This window comes from Scophthalmus maximus, chromosome 12 (assembly GCF_022379125.1).
Source record: "Scophthalmus maximus strain ysfricsl-2021 chromosome 12, ASM2237912v1, whole genome shotgun sequence".
NCBI classification, from domain to species: domain Eukaryota; kingdom Metazoa; phylum Chordata; class Actinopteri; order Pleuronectiformes; family Scophthalmidae; genus Scophthalmus; species Scophthalmus maximus.
The window spans coordinates 9,707,317-9,722,500 of record NC_061526.1 but is presented as its reverse complement, the minus strand read 5'-3'; the positions used below and the strand labels follow the sequence as shown (position 1 = coordinate 9,722,500).

Below are 15,184 nucleotides of genomic sequence, written 5' to 3'. Positions count from 1 at the left end.
ATGAACCAAACTAAAAAAATCAAAGAAGACGTCACATAAATGTTTCCGACCTCATACACTAATGACAACTGTCTCTCTCTGTCTGTGTGTTACTATAGAAACAGAGACACTCAAAGGTTCATCCGAGTGTTCGTACGAAGGAGAAGAAGAGCAGCTGCGACCTCTGCGGGAAGACGTTCCCCAGCTCCAGCCGTTTGAAGACGCACCAACGCGTCCACAGCGGCGAGCGGCCACACGGCTGCGACCAGTGCGGAGGCTCCTTCGCCACGGCCAGCGCTTTGAAAACTCACCGCCGCCGGCACACGGGCGAGAAGCCGTACGGCTGCGACCAGTGCGGGAAAACCTTCCGGGCTCTGAGCACGGCGACGATCCACCGGCTCGTTCACACGGGACAGAAGCCGCATGGCTGCGACCAGTGCGGGAAATCCTTCATGACGTCCAACAGACTGAAAACACACCGGCGCATCCACACGGGCGAGAAGCCGTTCATGTGCGACCAGTGTGGGAAGGACTTCACCCGGGCCAGTTACCTGAAAATACACCAACGCGTCCACACCGGCGAGCGACCGTACGGCTGCGGTCGGTGTGCGGCGGCGTTCAGCACGTCGCACGGCCTGAAGATCCACGAGCGCAGCCACACCGGCGAGAAGCCGTACGCCTGCGAGCAGTGCGGGGCGTGTTTCACCACGCCCACCGCCCTCAAAGGCCACAAGCGCCGCCACAGCGGCGAGAAGCTGTACAGCTGCAGCCAGTGCGGCAAAGCGTTCACGGCCTTGGGTCATTTGATAAACCACCGGCGCCTTCACAACGGAGAGAAACCGTACGCCTGCGACCGGTGCGCCAAGTCCTTCGTGACGTCGACTCAGCTGCAGACGCACCGACGCAGCCACACGGGCGAGAGGCCGTACGCCTGCGACCAGTGCGGGAAAGGTTTCAGCAGGTCGGGCGACCTGAAGAGCCACAGGCGCATCCACAGCGGAGACCGACCGTACGGCTGCGACCAGTGCGGCGCGGCGTTCAGCCGGTCGGACGTCCTCAGGACGCACAAGCGCGTTCACACGGGCGAGAAGCCGTACGCCTGCGACCACTGCGCCGCCAGTTTCACCAGAGCGGATCATCTGAAGGTCCACCGGCGAGATCACACCGGCGAGAAGCCGTACGGCTGCGACCGCTGCGCCAAAGCGTTCGCGTCGTCCAAACAACTGCGCGTCCACCAGAAGAGAAGCCACGATCCGAAGACGGACCGATGAAGGTCCCGCTCACAGCTTCAGTGGTCACCATGGCAACTGTCGGTTCAACTCTGCCGCGTTCTGTCATGAAGAATCGTGACCATGATGAATCAGACAAACACGTTTATTAAACATACACATTTAAATGATATCGTTGTTTTTTCTGAAACTTGCACAAATGAATTAAATATATTGGAACGTGAAAACGATGAACTATGTTGTTCTTTGTCCTGAAATATGAAAGTGAGACAAACAGGAGGTGAGGAGTCACATGACCCGGTGTCAGCGAGAAGAATAACACGAAAAATGTGTGTAAAATAAATGTTGAGAATCAAAACTAACGTATTAAAAGAGATGGATGAACTTGACTCTCCTGTTTGCCCCCCCCCCCCCCCCGGCCTCGGCTCTGTGGTCTGACAGGATGCCAGAGCACATCAGTCTGAAAGTGCAGCATGAAGACGACGCTGCTCTTCCTCTGTGAGTAGATATATGAAATACATAATGAAAAGATAATTACACCAGTTAAAATGAGTTTCAATTTTTTTACTTTTGCCAAAAAAATCTCATGTTCATGTCATGAATATTGTTAAATAAAGTTCTTTTATTAAAAACATTTATGTTCTGACAGTGTCGCTGATCCTCCGGACGTCTGGTGAGTCCGGTGAGTTTCCCGCCTCGTGTGTGTGTGTGTGTGTGTGTGTGCGTGTCCTGGAGGTTATGATCATTAGTTTGACGTGTTGAGATGATGATATTTATTGTGGATTGAATATTAAATCTCTGGTGGTGGCGGGGGTGGTGTGTGTGGGGGGGGGGGTTGTTGCTGTGGTCCTTTCTACAAACATCAGACTGAAACCTGTGACACCTCTCCACTTCCTGTTTCCTACCAACAGACGATTCTGGGTTTTTTCTTTTTGAAGGTTGAGGGGTGACTGATCGTTCACTGACCATAACAGAGGCACTTTTTAATGTAAACCTACTTTTCACGATTTCCCCTGAACTCACCAAACCTTCACTTCACTTGTGTCTGTACGAATCAGAAACATCGGACATGAACAGTGGAGACACTTCAGTGTTTCAGAGAACACAGAGAGAAGAACTCTCCACCGGGGGAAGCACAGGGTGTGACACCATGAATTGATTCATTTATTAATCATATACAACAGTGATTAAAAATAAATAACTATTGTAATCAAGCCACACCATCATGTACTGTCATCACAACTTCAACACGTTCTTGACCAATCACGAGTCTCAGGCCTTTTTATTTTAAATCATCACATTACATGTGAACATACGTCAGTGTGATAAGAACGACCTCACAATTACATGGAGGGGGCGGGGCTTACGACCTATACTGCAGCCAGACACCAGGGGGCGACCCTTGCGATACTTTTCTTTTCCCTGAAAGTCTCGCGCTGCAGCTCCCTCTGGGCTTTAGAATTTGTTTAAATCCTCCGTCGTCTTGTTCTTCTTATTTCAGCCATGGCGACCGTTGCTCCCGACACGTCTCAGTATTTCGAGTATGAGCAGGTCATCGTTCTCTGTGAACACTCGGGCTCCGACCAATGGACGTTGTGGAGATACACGACAATAGGGTCAGTGTACCGCCAACACACCACACACAACAACAACACAACAACACACAACAACACACAACACACAACAACACACAACAATACAACACACACCACTACAACACACAACAATACAACACACAACACTACAACACATACCACTACAACACACACCACTACAACACACACCACTACAACACACAACACTACAACACACACCACTACAACACAACACCACTACAACACACACCACTACAACACAACAACACTACAACACACACCACTACAACACACACCACTACAACACACAACACTACAACACACACCACTACAACACACAACAATACAACACACAACACCACTACAACACACAACACTACAACACACACCACTACAACACAACAACACTACAACACACACCACTACAACACACACCACTACAACACACAACACTACAACACACACCACTACAACACAACACCACTACAACACACACCACTACAACACACAACACTACAACACAACACCACTACAACACACACCACAACAACACACAACAACACACAACAACAAACCACAACACACAACACCACAACAACACACAACAACACACAACAACAATCCACAACACACAACACCACAACAACACACAACAACACACAACAACAATCCACAACACACAACACCACAACAACACAACAACAACACAACAACACACACCACAACAACACACAACACACCACTACAACACAAACCACTACAACACACAACAATACACAACACACAACACTATAACACACACCACTACAACACCACTACAACACACACCACTACAACACACACCACTACAACACACAACACTACAACACCACTACAACACACAACACCACTACAACACAACACCACTACAACACACACCACTACAACACCACTACAACACACACCACTACAACACACACCACTACAACACACAACACTACAACACAACACCACTACAACACACACCACTACAACACACAACACTACAACACACACCACTACAACACACACCACTACAACACACAACACTACAACACACAACACTACAACACAACACCACTACAACACACACCACTACAACACACAACACTACAACACAACACCACTACAACACAACACCACTACAACACCACTACAACACACAACACCACTATAACACAACACCACTACAACACACAACACTACAACACACAACACTACAACACACAACACTACAACACACAACACTACAACACCACTACAACACACAACACCACTACAACACAACACCACTACAACACACAACACTACAACACACACCACTACAACACACAACACTACAACACAACACCACTACAACACACAACACCACTACAACACAACACCACTACAACACACACCACTACAACACACACCACTACAACACAACAACACTACAACACACAACACTACAACACACACCACTACAACACACACCACTACAACACAACACCACTACAACACACAACACTACAACACACACCACTACAACACAACAACACTACAACACACAACACTACAACACACACCACTACAACACACACCACTACAACACACAACACTACAACACACACCACTACAACACACAACACTACAACACACAACACTACAACACACACCACTACAACACACAACACTACAACACACAACACTACAACACACACCACTACAACACACAACACTACAACACACACCACTACAACACACAACACTACAACACACAACACTACAACACACACCACTACAACACACAACACTACAACACAACACCACTACAACACAACACCACTACAACACACAACACTACAACACAACAAAGGGTTTGGTATTTTTTTATATCAGTTCTGATATTAATTAAAATGAGTTGTGTCCTTTGTGTCTAGAAGCAGGTGAACATAATTATTTTAGCACATTCAGCTCGTGAGCGCCCTCTAGGGGAACTGCTGAGTCAATTGGAAGTGAACAGACTCACGGTGGGTGGAGACTGTCTGTGGTCCATTGAACTGAGGGGGCGTGTCTGCAGTTTGCAGCTGTCCCATTGTGGGAGTGGCTGGGGAAGTCAGACGTCGTCCAGCTGCGACTTGAACGCGGTCAAACCGCAGGCCAGCGGATTTTACTGGTGTCAATCTGAACACGGACACAGCAGCAACGTGGTCAACATCACCATCACCGGTGAGATCAACACAAAACTACACAATCAGAGACTGTATATACAGATGATCAGAGACTGTATATAAATATGATTATTAACTGTATATGAAGACGATCAGAGACTGCATATAAATATGATTATTAACTGTATATAAAGACGATTGGTGACTGTATATAAAGACAATCAGTGACTGTATATAAAGACGATCACTGACTGTATATAAATATGATTATTAACTGTATATGAAGACGATCAGAGACTGTATATAAATATGATTATTAACTGTATAGAAAGATGATCAGAGACTGTATATAAATATGATTATTAACTGTATATAAAGACGATCGGTGACTGTATATAAAGAAAATCAGTGACTGTATTTAAAGACGATCACTGACTGTATATAAATATGATTATTAACTGTATATAAAGACGATCGGTGACTGTATATAAAGACGATCACTGACTGTATATAAAGACGATCACTGACTGTATATAAAGACGATCGGTGACTGTATATAAAGACGATCAATGACTGTATATAAAGACGATCACTGACTGTATATAAAGAGGATCACTGACTGTATATAAAGACGATCACTGACTGTATATAAAGACGATCACTGACTGTATATAAAGACGATCACGACTGTATATAAATATGATTATTAACTGTATATAAAGACGATCACTGACTGTATATAAAGACGATCACTGACTGTATATAAAGACGATCACGACTGTATATAAATATGATTATTAACTGTATATAAAGACGATCACTGACTGTATATAAAGACGATCAGTGACTGTATATAAAGACGATCACGACTGTATATAAATATGATTATTAACTGTATATAAAGACGATCACTGACTGTATATAAATATGATAATTAACTGTCTATAAAGACGATCGGTGACTGTATATAAAGACGATCATTATATTTGTGACATCATCAACCTGGACCAGAGTAGTAGTTAGTTGTTCCCTCTCCAGGTCAACCAGTGATCCTTCAGAGTCCCGTCCGCCCGGTGGCCGAGGGACATGACGTCACTCTGCACTGTAAAACAAAGACTCCGCTCCACAACCCCACGGTGGATTTCTATAAAGACGGCGCCCTCGTCAGGGCGGAGCCTACGGGTCACATGACCATCCACCACGTGTCCAAGTCCGACGAAGGCGCCTACACGTGTGTGGTCGGAGGCCTGGAACCGTCTCCCCCCGCCTGGCTGCTGGTCGCAGGTGAAGACATTTCAGCTCCTTTACCTGTAACGTTACCTCCACCACCAGAGGGCGCTGTGTTTTCACCTGTTTGGAACTGCAGCTGAACGAGCTTCTAGCTCACAGTAGGTCTCCTGTGTCTCTTCTGTCAACAGACGATTTGGCGCCGGCGTCTCTCGCGGCGACGCCCGACTCGTCTCAGCTGATCGAGTACGACAACCTGTCCCTGAGCTGCGGCGACAACAGCAGCTCCCACGGGTGGAGCGTCAAGAGGTTCACCAGCGTCGGCGAGCAGCTGTCCAGCTGCGGAGAGAAGTGGGGGACGCCCACGTCGTCGGGCTGCGTGCTGCAGACGGTCAAGCAGCCCGACAGCGCCGTCTACTGGTGCGAGTCGCCCTCGCGGCAGAGGAGCAACTCCGTCAACGTCACGGTTCACGGTGAGAGGGAATATTCATCAATAACTGTAGTTATGTGTTTTTAAAGGCAGCTAGTGGCAACCTGACGATTTATATCCTGATCGATATTAGGGAGTATATTCCTAAGATGTCGTTATCAAACACTTCTGATGACAAACGAGAGAAGTCAACTAATCTTTTCTGCTTTGTTCATTGTGTAAAATATAAATGTTCATATTAGCAAACATATACATTTCTTTTCGTTCGTCATTAACTACGAGCGTCATCTAAAAGAGGCTTTATTTGATATCATATTTGTTTTTCCGTCTGTCTCCAGACAAACCGGTGGTCCTGCTGAGTCCCGTGCTCCCGGTGGCGGCGGGAGACATCGTCACGCTGCACTGTAGAACTAAGAACGCGCCCTCCAGCCTCCCGGTTGCTTTCTACAAAGACGGCTCCCACGTCAGCGACGAGCCCGCGGCGCACATGACCATCTACGACGTGTCCAAGTCCGACGAAGGAGCCTACACGTGTGACGTCAGAGGCCTGGGCCGCTCGCCCCCCGGCTGGCTGTTCGTCAGAGGTGAGGAACCACGGGTGGTGACTAAAGATGGCCGACACGGAGACGACAGGAAGTGACGCCTGTGTTGTTTGTCCAGACGGGGCCGCCGCCGCCGCCGCTCCGACCCCGACCGTGTTCACCGCAATCCGCTGCATCGTGGTCAGTTCGCCGTACCTCATCTCCACGCTGCTCCTGGTGTCCAGATACCGACAGAGGCCCGCAGGTGACACCCATCCATCAATCAATCAATCAATCAGTCAATCAGTCAATCATATTAAATCATATCAACATGCTTCATTTGAGGAAATAAATTCTTGGTTTTTTTTCAGATTTAGATTTATCTGACGATTGATTAAAGATTATGAATTAATCCTGCAGAGAGGTCCCCGACTGTTTCCATGGCGATGACCCCACCCGGCGTCGGCGTCGCCGGGGGATTGGACGGAGAGTACAGCGATGTCACTGACGACGTCACCACCGAGCATCACTTCTAACACAGACATTCTCTCTCACGTTGTTTGTATAATTCGTCCAATGAGATGTTCCCGTCTCGTCACAGCTCCGCCCTGATTGGTCGTCGTGGTCTGTCAGGTGTGGGTGTGTGTGTCCTCTGGTCCTGGACTTGCTCTTTATGTTTTTTTCCCCTTTTTAAAAAATACAAATCCTGTTTTATTGTGTAAAGTTTTGGTTTAAGTTTTTATTCAATATTTTGACAATAAAGCTAAAGAAAAATTGTGTCTGACATGAGATTGAAATGTGCTCATCAATAATTGTTGATGATAATTGTTATTATTATCAATTTATTTGCCAATTATTTTCCCAATTCATCAATAAATAGTCTTTAAAACTAAAATAAAAACCGACTGTTATTCATCAGTGTTTTGTTTTGTGTGAGATTAAAATTTTTGGTAATTTTACAGAAACAGTTTCATCAGTTTTCAACAATGTTCAACTCCATTGAACTTGAACATTTATTCATAACTAGATAAACAAATATAAATATATATTCTATTTTCCTCTGATCATTTTTATTCAGTCTCATGTTGTAACTAGAGATTCTGACTCTTGTGCACATAAATATCCGGCGACACAAAAACTACATATAGATTTTATTTCACACTTTCACTGAGGTCATTATTTTAATAAACATTTAGGACGTTTTAGTAGTTGTTTACATAATTCCAATATTGTTTTATATAAAAAACACAAAAATGAAAATGAATTTTTCCATCTATTTCAACGATTGGCAACATCATTAATGAATGAAAAAGAAAGGGTGATGACAACTGATCATCTTTGATTAATTGATGGATTGATTTTGATTATCTATAGCTACTGTAAATACACTCAGTCGCCTGCAGCTGTCGGAGTCTGGACGAACGAAACGTGATGAAGTGAAGGTCGGACGTCAGAGGTCAGAGGTCAGAGGTCAGAGGTCGGACATCAGCGAGGAGTAGACGACCTCCGAATCCGGTCGACGCTCTGTACACACACACACACACACACACACACACAGTATGTATAAATATATAAATAAAGACAGGAGCAAATTAAACTCAAATATCTGTTGATGCCAATATTTAATGTTCGTATTAGTTATTGTGAATGTGTGTTGATTCTGAGCAGCCGTACCTCTTCTGACGCTCGCTCTGATCGATATCCGTCCGTAGACGACGTCTTCCGTTCTTCTCGCGGCAGCTCGGTCGCTCGCTGGGAAAACAAAACACCGTCAGGATGGATGATGCTGAGGTTCACAGAACGCAGCGCGCGGTCCAAGTTCAAGGTCGCTGATTACACGAGCGAGCCGTCACGCCCGCGTTCCCCCCGTTCAGGGAGCATGAGCATATAAGCACGACAGAGTCACATGACTGAGCTCGTTCACCTGGCGACAGGTTCGGTTCCTGACGGACGTCGGCTGTTCGTCTCGCTGGAGCGGGATCACATTCTGAAAAACACAGTCAGGTTAATTATGTTTTGGCCGTTTGGTTCACGTCTTGAGCAGAAGGTCACGGGGTCGGACTCCCAGCTGGCCGGAGCCTGGGCGTGGAGCCTCAGATTCAGGACCAAGGGGACGGTGCTCGTACAGTTTCCTGTGTCTCACCCTCAGGTTTCCTCCGGACACATCGTCCCACCAGCAGAGCCAGGACCACCAGGAGCACCAGGAGCACCAGGAGCACCAGGAGCACCAGGAGCACCAGGCCCCCGACAGCCGACGCAACGGAAATGACGGAGGGTGATGGAGGAGGTGTGGCGGGCGGTGCCTCTGGAGGGAATGGAAAACAAAATGGAAAACGATTTAAAGATGCCTGGTGGTGATAAACTTGGTAGAAGGACAGAGTTTGACCTGCGGACCTGTGACACTGATCCAGGCGGGTGGAGACGGTCCCAGGCCTCCGACCGCACACGTGTAGAATCCTTGGTCGGACTTGGACACGTGGTGGATGGTCATGTGACCCGTAGGCTCCGCCCTGACGAGGGCGCCGTCTTTGTAGAAATCCGCCGTGGGGTCGTGGGACGGGGTCGTTGTTTTACAGTGCAGAGTGACGTCATGTCCCTCGGCCACCGGGCGGACGGGACTCTGAAGGATCACTGGTTGATCTGGAGACAGAGACGGGCGACAGGGCTTCAACAAACGCCGAGGCTCCGCCCACACGACACAGCTTATATTAAAACGCATCACTGTTGCTATGGTTTCTGTTGACACCGACACACACACGACGTGTACATGAATGTGTTTTCTGGTATTTTAGCGTGGACCATTGACTACTAAAAATTTACGACATGACGAAGCCAAATCACCTGGATCGCCCCCTGGTGGCTGGCTGCAGTATAGGTCATAAGCCCCGCCCCCTCCATGTTAGATGGGACATGGACGGAGATGGTTGTGAATGACAGTTCGCTCTCACCGGTCACAGTGATGTTGACGCTGTCACTGGCTCCTCCCTCTCTGGACTCACACCAGTAAACCCCACTGTCCAATGGGACGGGGTAGTTGATGAAACAGGAAGAATCAGCTGGTCGTCCCCAGTCGACGCACTCGGTCCTGGTTTCTGTGGTCGTGTTCCTCCTCAGCGTCCAGCCAGTGGAGGCGTCGTCGTCCTCACAGCTCAGAGAGACGTCCTGTCCATCAAACAGCTGAGAGCTGTCGGGCCTCGTCGCCACATGAGCTGGAGACAAGTTATAATTTAGTTCAACCCGTTTAGTGTCACAGAGAACGAGCGAGAGGTTTCACACGTCTTGACTGACACGCTCCTGACTCATGAACTATTACTTCCTGTTTATTGCCACAAGCTGCAGAAGACACATTCATCTAATTCTCTTTCATCCGATTATGAACCAGGCTTCTTATGTTGCTGTGCATGAAAACAACTCTGGACCTCATCAAGAACATCTTCTTTTTCTCATCTTAAATTTATCAGACATTTGTTCATACGGTGCGTTTGTGTGACACGAAAAGTGTGAAACATGATGGGATTTGACTGAACATGCATGAGAATAATAAGAATAATGAACGTACCAATTATACCACACTGATCGTCTTTATATACAGTCACTGATCGTCTTCATATACAGTCACTGATCGTCTTCATATACAGTCGTCTTTATATACAGTCACTGATCATCTTTATATACAGTCACTGATCGTCTTTATATACAGTCAGTGATCGTCTTCATATACAGTCAGTGATCGTCTTTATATACAGTCAGTGATCGTCTTCATATACAGTCGTCTTTATATACAGTCAGTGATCGTCTTTATATACAGTCGCTGATCGTCTTTATATACAGTCAGTGATCGTCTTTATATACAGTCACTGATCGTCTTTATATACAGTCAGTGATCGTCTTTATATACAGTCAGTGATCGTCTTCATATACAGTCAGTGATCGTCTTTATATACAGTCAGTGATCGTCTTTATATACAGTCAGTGATCTTCTTTATATACAGTCATTGATCGTCTTTATATACAGTCAGTGATCGTCTTTATATACAGTCAGTGATCGTCTTTATATACAGTCAGTGATCGTCTTCATATACAGTCAGTGATCGTCTTTATATACAGTCAGTGATCGTCTTTATATACAGTCAGTGATCGTCCTTATATACAGTCAGTGATCGTCTTTATATACAGTCAGTGATCGTCTTTATATACAGTCAGTGATCGTCTTTATATACAGTCAGTGATCGTCTTTATATACAGTCAGTGATCGTCTTTATATACAGTCAGTGATCGTCCTTATATACAGTCAGTGATCGTCCTTATATACAGTCAGTGATCGTCTTTATATACAGTCAGTGATCGTCTTTATATACAGTCAGTGATCGTCTTCATATACAGTCAGTGATCGTCTTTATATACAGTCAGTGATCGTCTTTATATACAGTCAGTGATCTTCTTTATATACAGTCATTGATCGTCTTTATATACAGTCAGTGATCGTCTTTATATACAGTCAGTGATCGTCTTTATATACAGTCGCTGATCGTCTTCATATACAGTCAGTGATCGTCTTTATATACAGTCAGTGATCGTCCTTATATACAGTCAGTGATCGTCTTTATATACAGTCAGTGATCGTCTTTATATACAGTCGCTGATCGTCTTCATATACAGTCAGTGATCGTCTTTATATACAGTCACTGATCGTCTTTATATACAGTCAGTGATCGTCTTTATATACAGTCAGTGATCGTCTTTATATACAGTCAGTGATCTTCTTTATATACAGTCATTGATCGTCTTTATATACAGTCAGTGATCGTCTTTATATACAGTCAGTGATCGTCTTTATATACAGTCGCTGATCGTCTTCATATACAGTCAGTGATCGTCTTTATATACAGTCAGTGATCGTCCTTATATACAGTCAGTGATCGTCTTTATATACAGTCAGTGATCGTCTTTATATACAGTCGCTGATCGTCTTCATATACAGTCAGTGATCGTCTTTATATACAGTCACTGATCGTCTTTATATACAGTCAGTGATCGTCTTTATATACAGTCAGTGATCGTCTTTATATACAGTCAGTGATCGTCTTCATATACAGTCAGTGATCGTCTTCATATACAGTCAGTGATCGTCTTTATATACAGTCAGTGATCGTCTTCATATACAGTCAGTGATCGTCTTTATATACAGTCAGTGATCGTCTTCATATACAGTCGTCTTTATATACAGTCACTGATCGTCTTTATATACAGTCAGTGATCGTCTTTATATACAGTCGCTGATCGTCTTCATATACAGTCAGTGATCGTCTTTATATACAGTCAGTGATCGTCCTTATATACAGTCAGTGATCGTCTTTATATACAGTCACTGATCGTCTTTATATACAGTCACTGATCGTCTTTATATACAGTCAGTGATCGTCTTCATATACAGTCAGTGATCGTCTTTATATACAGTCACTGATCGTCTTTATATACAGTCAGTGATCTTCTTTATATACAGTCAGTGATCGTCTTTATATACAGTCAGTGATCGTCTTTATATACAGTCAGTGATCGTCTTCATATACAGTCTCTGATCGTCTTTATATACAGTCAGTGATCGTCTTCATATACAGTCTCTGATCTTCTTTATATACAGTCAGTGATCGTCTTCATATACAGTCTCTGATCGTCTTTATATACAGTCAGTGATCGTCTTTATATACAGTCAGTGATCGTCTTTATATACAGTCAGTGATCGTCTTTATATACAGTCGCTGATCGTCTTTATATACAGTCAGTGATCGTCTTTATATACAGTCACAGATCGTCTTTATATACAGTCAGTGATCGTCTTTATATACAGTCACTGATCGTCTTTATATACAGTCACTGATCGTCTTTATATACAGTCAGTGATCGTCTTTATATACAGTCACAGATCGTCTTTATATACAGTCAGTGATCGTCTTTATATACAGTCGCTGATCGTCTTTATATACAGTCACTGATCGTCTTTATATACAGTCAGTGATCTTCTTTATATACAGTCAGTGATCGTCTTTATATACAGTCAGTGATCCTCTTTATATACAGCCAGTGATCGTCCTTATATACAGTCAGTGATCGTCTTTATATACAGTCACTGATCGTCTTTATATACAGTCAGTGATCGTCTTTATATACAGTCACTGATCGTCTTTATATACAGTCACTGATCGTCTTTATATACAGTCAGTGATCGTCTTCATATACAGTCAGTGATCGTCTTTATATACAGTCACTGATCGTCTTTATATACAGTCAGTGATCTTCTTTATATACAGTCAGTGATCGTCTTTATATACAGTCAGTGATCGTCTTTATATACAGTCAGTGATCGTCTTCATATACAGTCTCTGATCGTCTTTATATACAGTCAGTGATCGTCTTCATATACAGTCTCTGATCGTCTTTATATACAGTCAGTGATCGTCTTCATATACAGTCACTGATTCAACACTTTCATGTCCTCACCTCGGTTCGTCCGGCAGCAGAGTGATGATGTCATCACTGAAGAGAAGTGGCAGAGATTTAAAATGGACACTGAATAATTTACATTATTCAAATACATTTAAATTTACATTTCTGAAAATGTTAAACTTGAATCTCTTGTCATCTGAAGGCAGCGTGTGATGGTTAAATAAGGAAGTTGATCCAGGTCAGCTTCATTTAGCACTGGGCTCATGTTTTTTATGATATCTCACGATTCCATTTCAGCGGCTCGACACTTCAAGTGATCTGTGACGTGTCAGCGTCACGACGATTATCTCAATGACTGTCCTCAATAAGCCAACTGATGAAAGATGGTGACTGAATCAGAATCTCTGTTTTGATTGAGTTCTGTAAAAGTGACAGTTGGGCGAGTCGTTGCGACGAGGGAGCGCTGAACAGGAAGTGTTGTGTGGTCTGGACCTGGGACGTGTGTCTGCAGCCTCCTGTTGACACTGAGACGGCCACGACTCGACGGACGTCGGTGAGTTCACATCTGACCCTTTTGTCTCCAGCTTCTGTAAAAGTGATGAAATCAAATGAAGAGTGGACTCACGGAGCAGCGTGGCGACAGATGCTCGTCCCCTGGTGCACATGGTGATGTGGAGGTGGCACCTCGCTGCAGCTTCACAGCCACATCCTCCGTCGTCTTTCCTCATCCGCCGCCCGCGTGACGAGAAACCATCCTTCAGGTCATTGGCTCAATTTGCAAAAGACGTGCAGAAGATGAATTGTAATCGTGGCTTTCAGTGTGTTGTGATCCAATGACCAGTGCAGTCCAACAAAATGATCTACAATAAACAGTCTTTCTCCAAAAAGAATCGCTTGCTGCCCCTTTAAAGTGTGACAGTGTATCTGAGACAACACGACAGTGAGGATCATGAAATGAATAATCATCTCCATGATGGAAAATGATGATAGTTTGATAAAAAAGACACAAAACCAAACGACACTACGAACAGAATTCGCTGACAACATAAGAAGACATAAGACACACACGAATTAAGAAACTCATGTTGTTGTTATTTGTTAATCTCACATCTTAGACTCAATAGTTGCTCAGTTTGATTTGCTGTTTTGACTCGATGGATATTTGAGGTAAATAGTTACAGCACCAGTCTGAAGTTGCATTTGTGATGTTTGGGATCATTAATATTCATTGTTGATGATGTTGTTGTTGTTGTCGCGTGTCAAATTATTTAATGAGCTTGAAGAAAGACGGACACGAGCTTCTCACTGTTCCACAACATATGTATATATACATATATATATATATATATATATATATATATATATATATATATATATATATATATACATACACACATATGTATATATACATATTGAGATATATATATATACATACATACACACATATGTATATATACATATGTGTGTATGTATGTATATATACATATATATATATATATTTTTTTTTTGTTCTATTTTATTTTATTTTATTTTATTGTATTTTGTTCTATTTTATTTTATTTTATTGTGTTTTGTTCTATTTTATTTT

At 43.9% G+C, this 15,184-nt stretch overlaps 3 protein-coding genes across 6 annotated transcripts in view; 2 read left to right on the top strand and 1 right to left on the bottom strand.

Annotated features, from left to right (window-relative positions):
• LOC118320028 (zinc finger protein 501-like) overlaps positions 1 to 1,438 on the top strand; it is a 2,355-nt gene extending 917 nt beyond the window's left edge. The window contains exon 2 of the mRNA XM_035650811.2: positions 99 to 1,438. Coding sequence (XP_035506704.1) covers positions 99 to 1,250 — 1,152 coding nt within the window. The 3' untranslated portion in view covers positions 1,251 to 1,438. The remainder of the gene's footprint in view (positions 1 to 98) is intronic.
• Positions 1,395 to 8,067, top strand: LOC118320037 (Fc receptor-like protein 5). 2 transcript variants are annotated; one of them, XM_035650817.2, is made up of 10 exons: positions 1,395 to 1,537; positions 1,650 to 1,706; positions 1,858 to 1,890; positions 2,710 to 2,824; positions 4,884 to 5,032; positions 6,013 to 6,258; positions 6,393 to 6,674; positions 6,970 to 7,215; positions 7,292 to 7,417; positions 7,573 to 8,067. In XM_035650817.2, the coding sequence occupies exons 2-10, from the start codon at positions 1,682 to 1,684 to the stop codon at positions 7,686 to 7,688; spliced, it is 1,338 nt and encodes a 445-aa protein (XP_035506710.1). In that variant the 5' UTR covers positions 1,395 to 1,537; positions 1,650 to 1,681; the 3' UTR covers positions 7,689 to 8,067. The 2 variants fall into 2 exon arrangements, with proteins under 2 accessions (XP_035506710.1, XP_035506718.1); XM_035650825.2 differs by having other exon boundaries at positions 7,524 to 7,662.
• A 219-nt stretch (positions 8,068 to 8,286) lies between these two features.
• LOC118320345 (low affinity immunoglobulin gamma Fc region receptor II-a) lies at positions 8,287 to 14,980 on the bottom strand. Of its 3 annotated transcripts, none has more exons than XM_035651005.2 (8): positions 14,222 to 14,977; positions 13,651 to 13,686; positions 10,101 to 10,361; positions 9,547 to 9,792; positions 9,296 to 9,457; positions 9,077 to 9,139; positions 8,827 to 8,904; positions 8,287 to 8,676 (listed from the first exon to the last, which is right to left on the bottom strand). In XM_035651005.2, exons 1-8 carry the CDS (start codon positions 14,322 to 14,324, stop codon positions 8,624 to 8,626), a joined length of 1,002 nt encoding a protein of 333 aa, XP_035506898.2. In that variant the 5' UTR covers positions 14,325 to 14,977; the 3' UTR covers positions 8,287 to 8,623. The 3 variants fall into 3 exon arrangements, with proteins under 3 accessions (XP_035506898.2, XP_035506907.2, XP_035506900.2); XM_035651014.2 differs by lacking the exon at positions 14,222 to 14,977 and adding an exon at positions 14,089 to 14,207; XM_035651007.2 differs by lacking the exon at positions 13,651 to 13,686 and having other exon boundaries at positions 14,222 to 14,980.
• Positions 14,981 to 15,184: the final 204 nt, after the last annotated feature.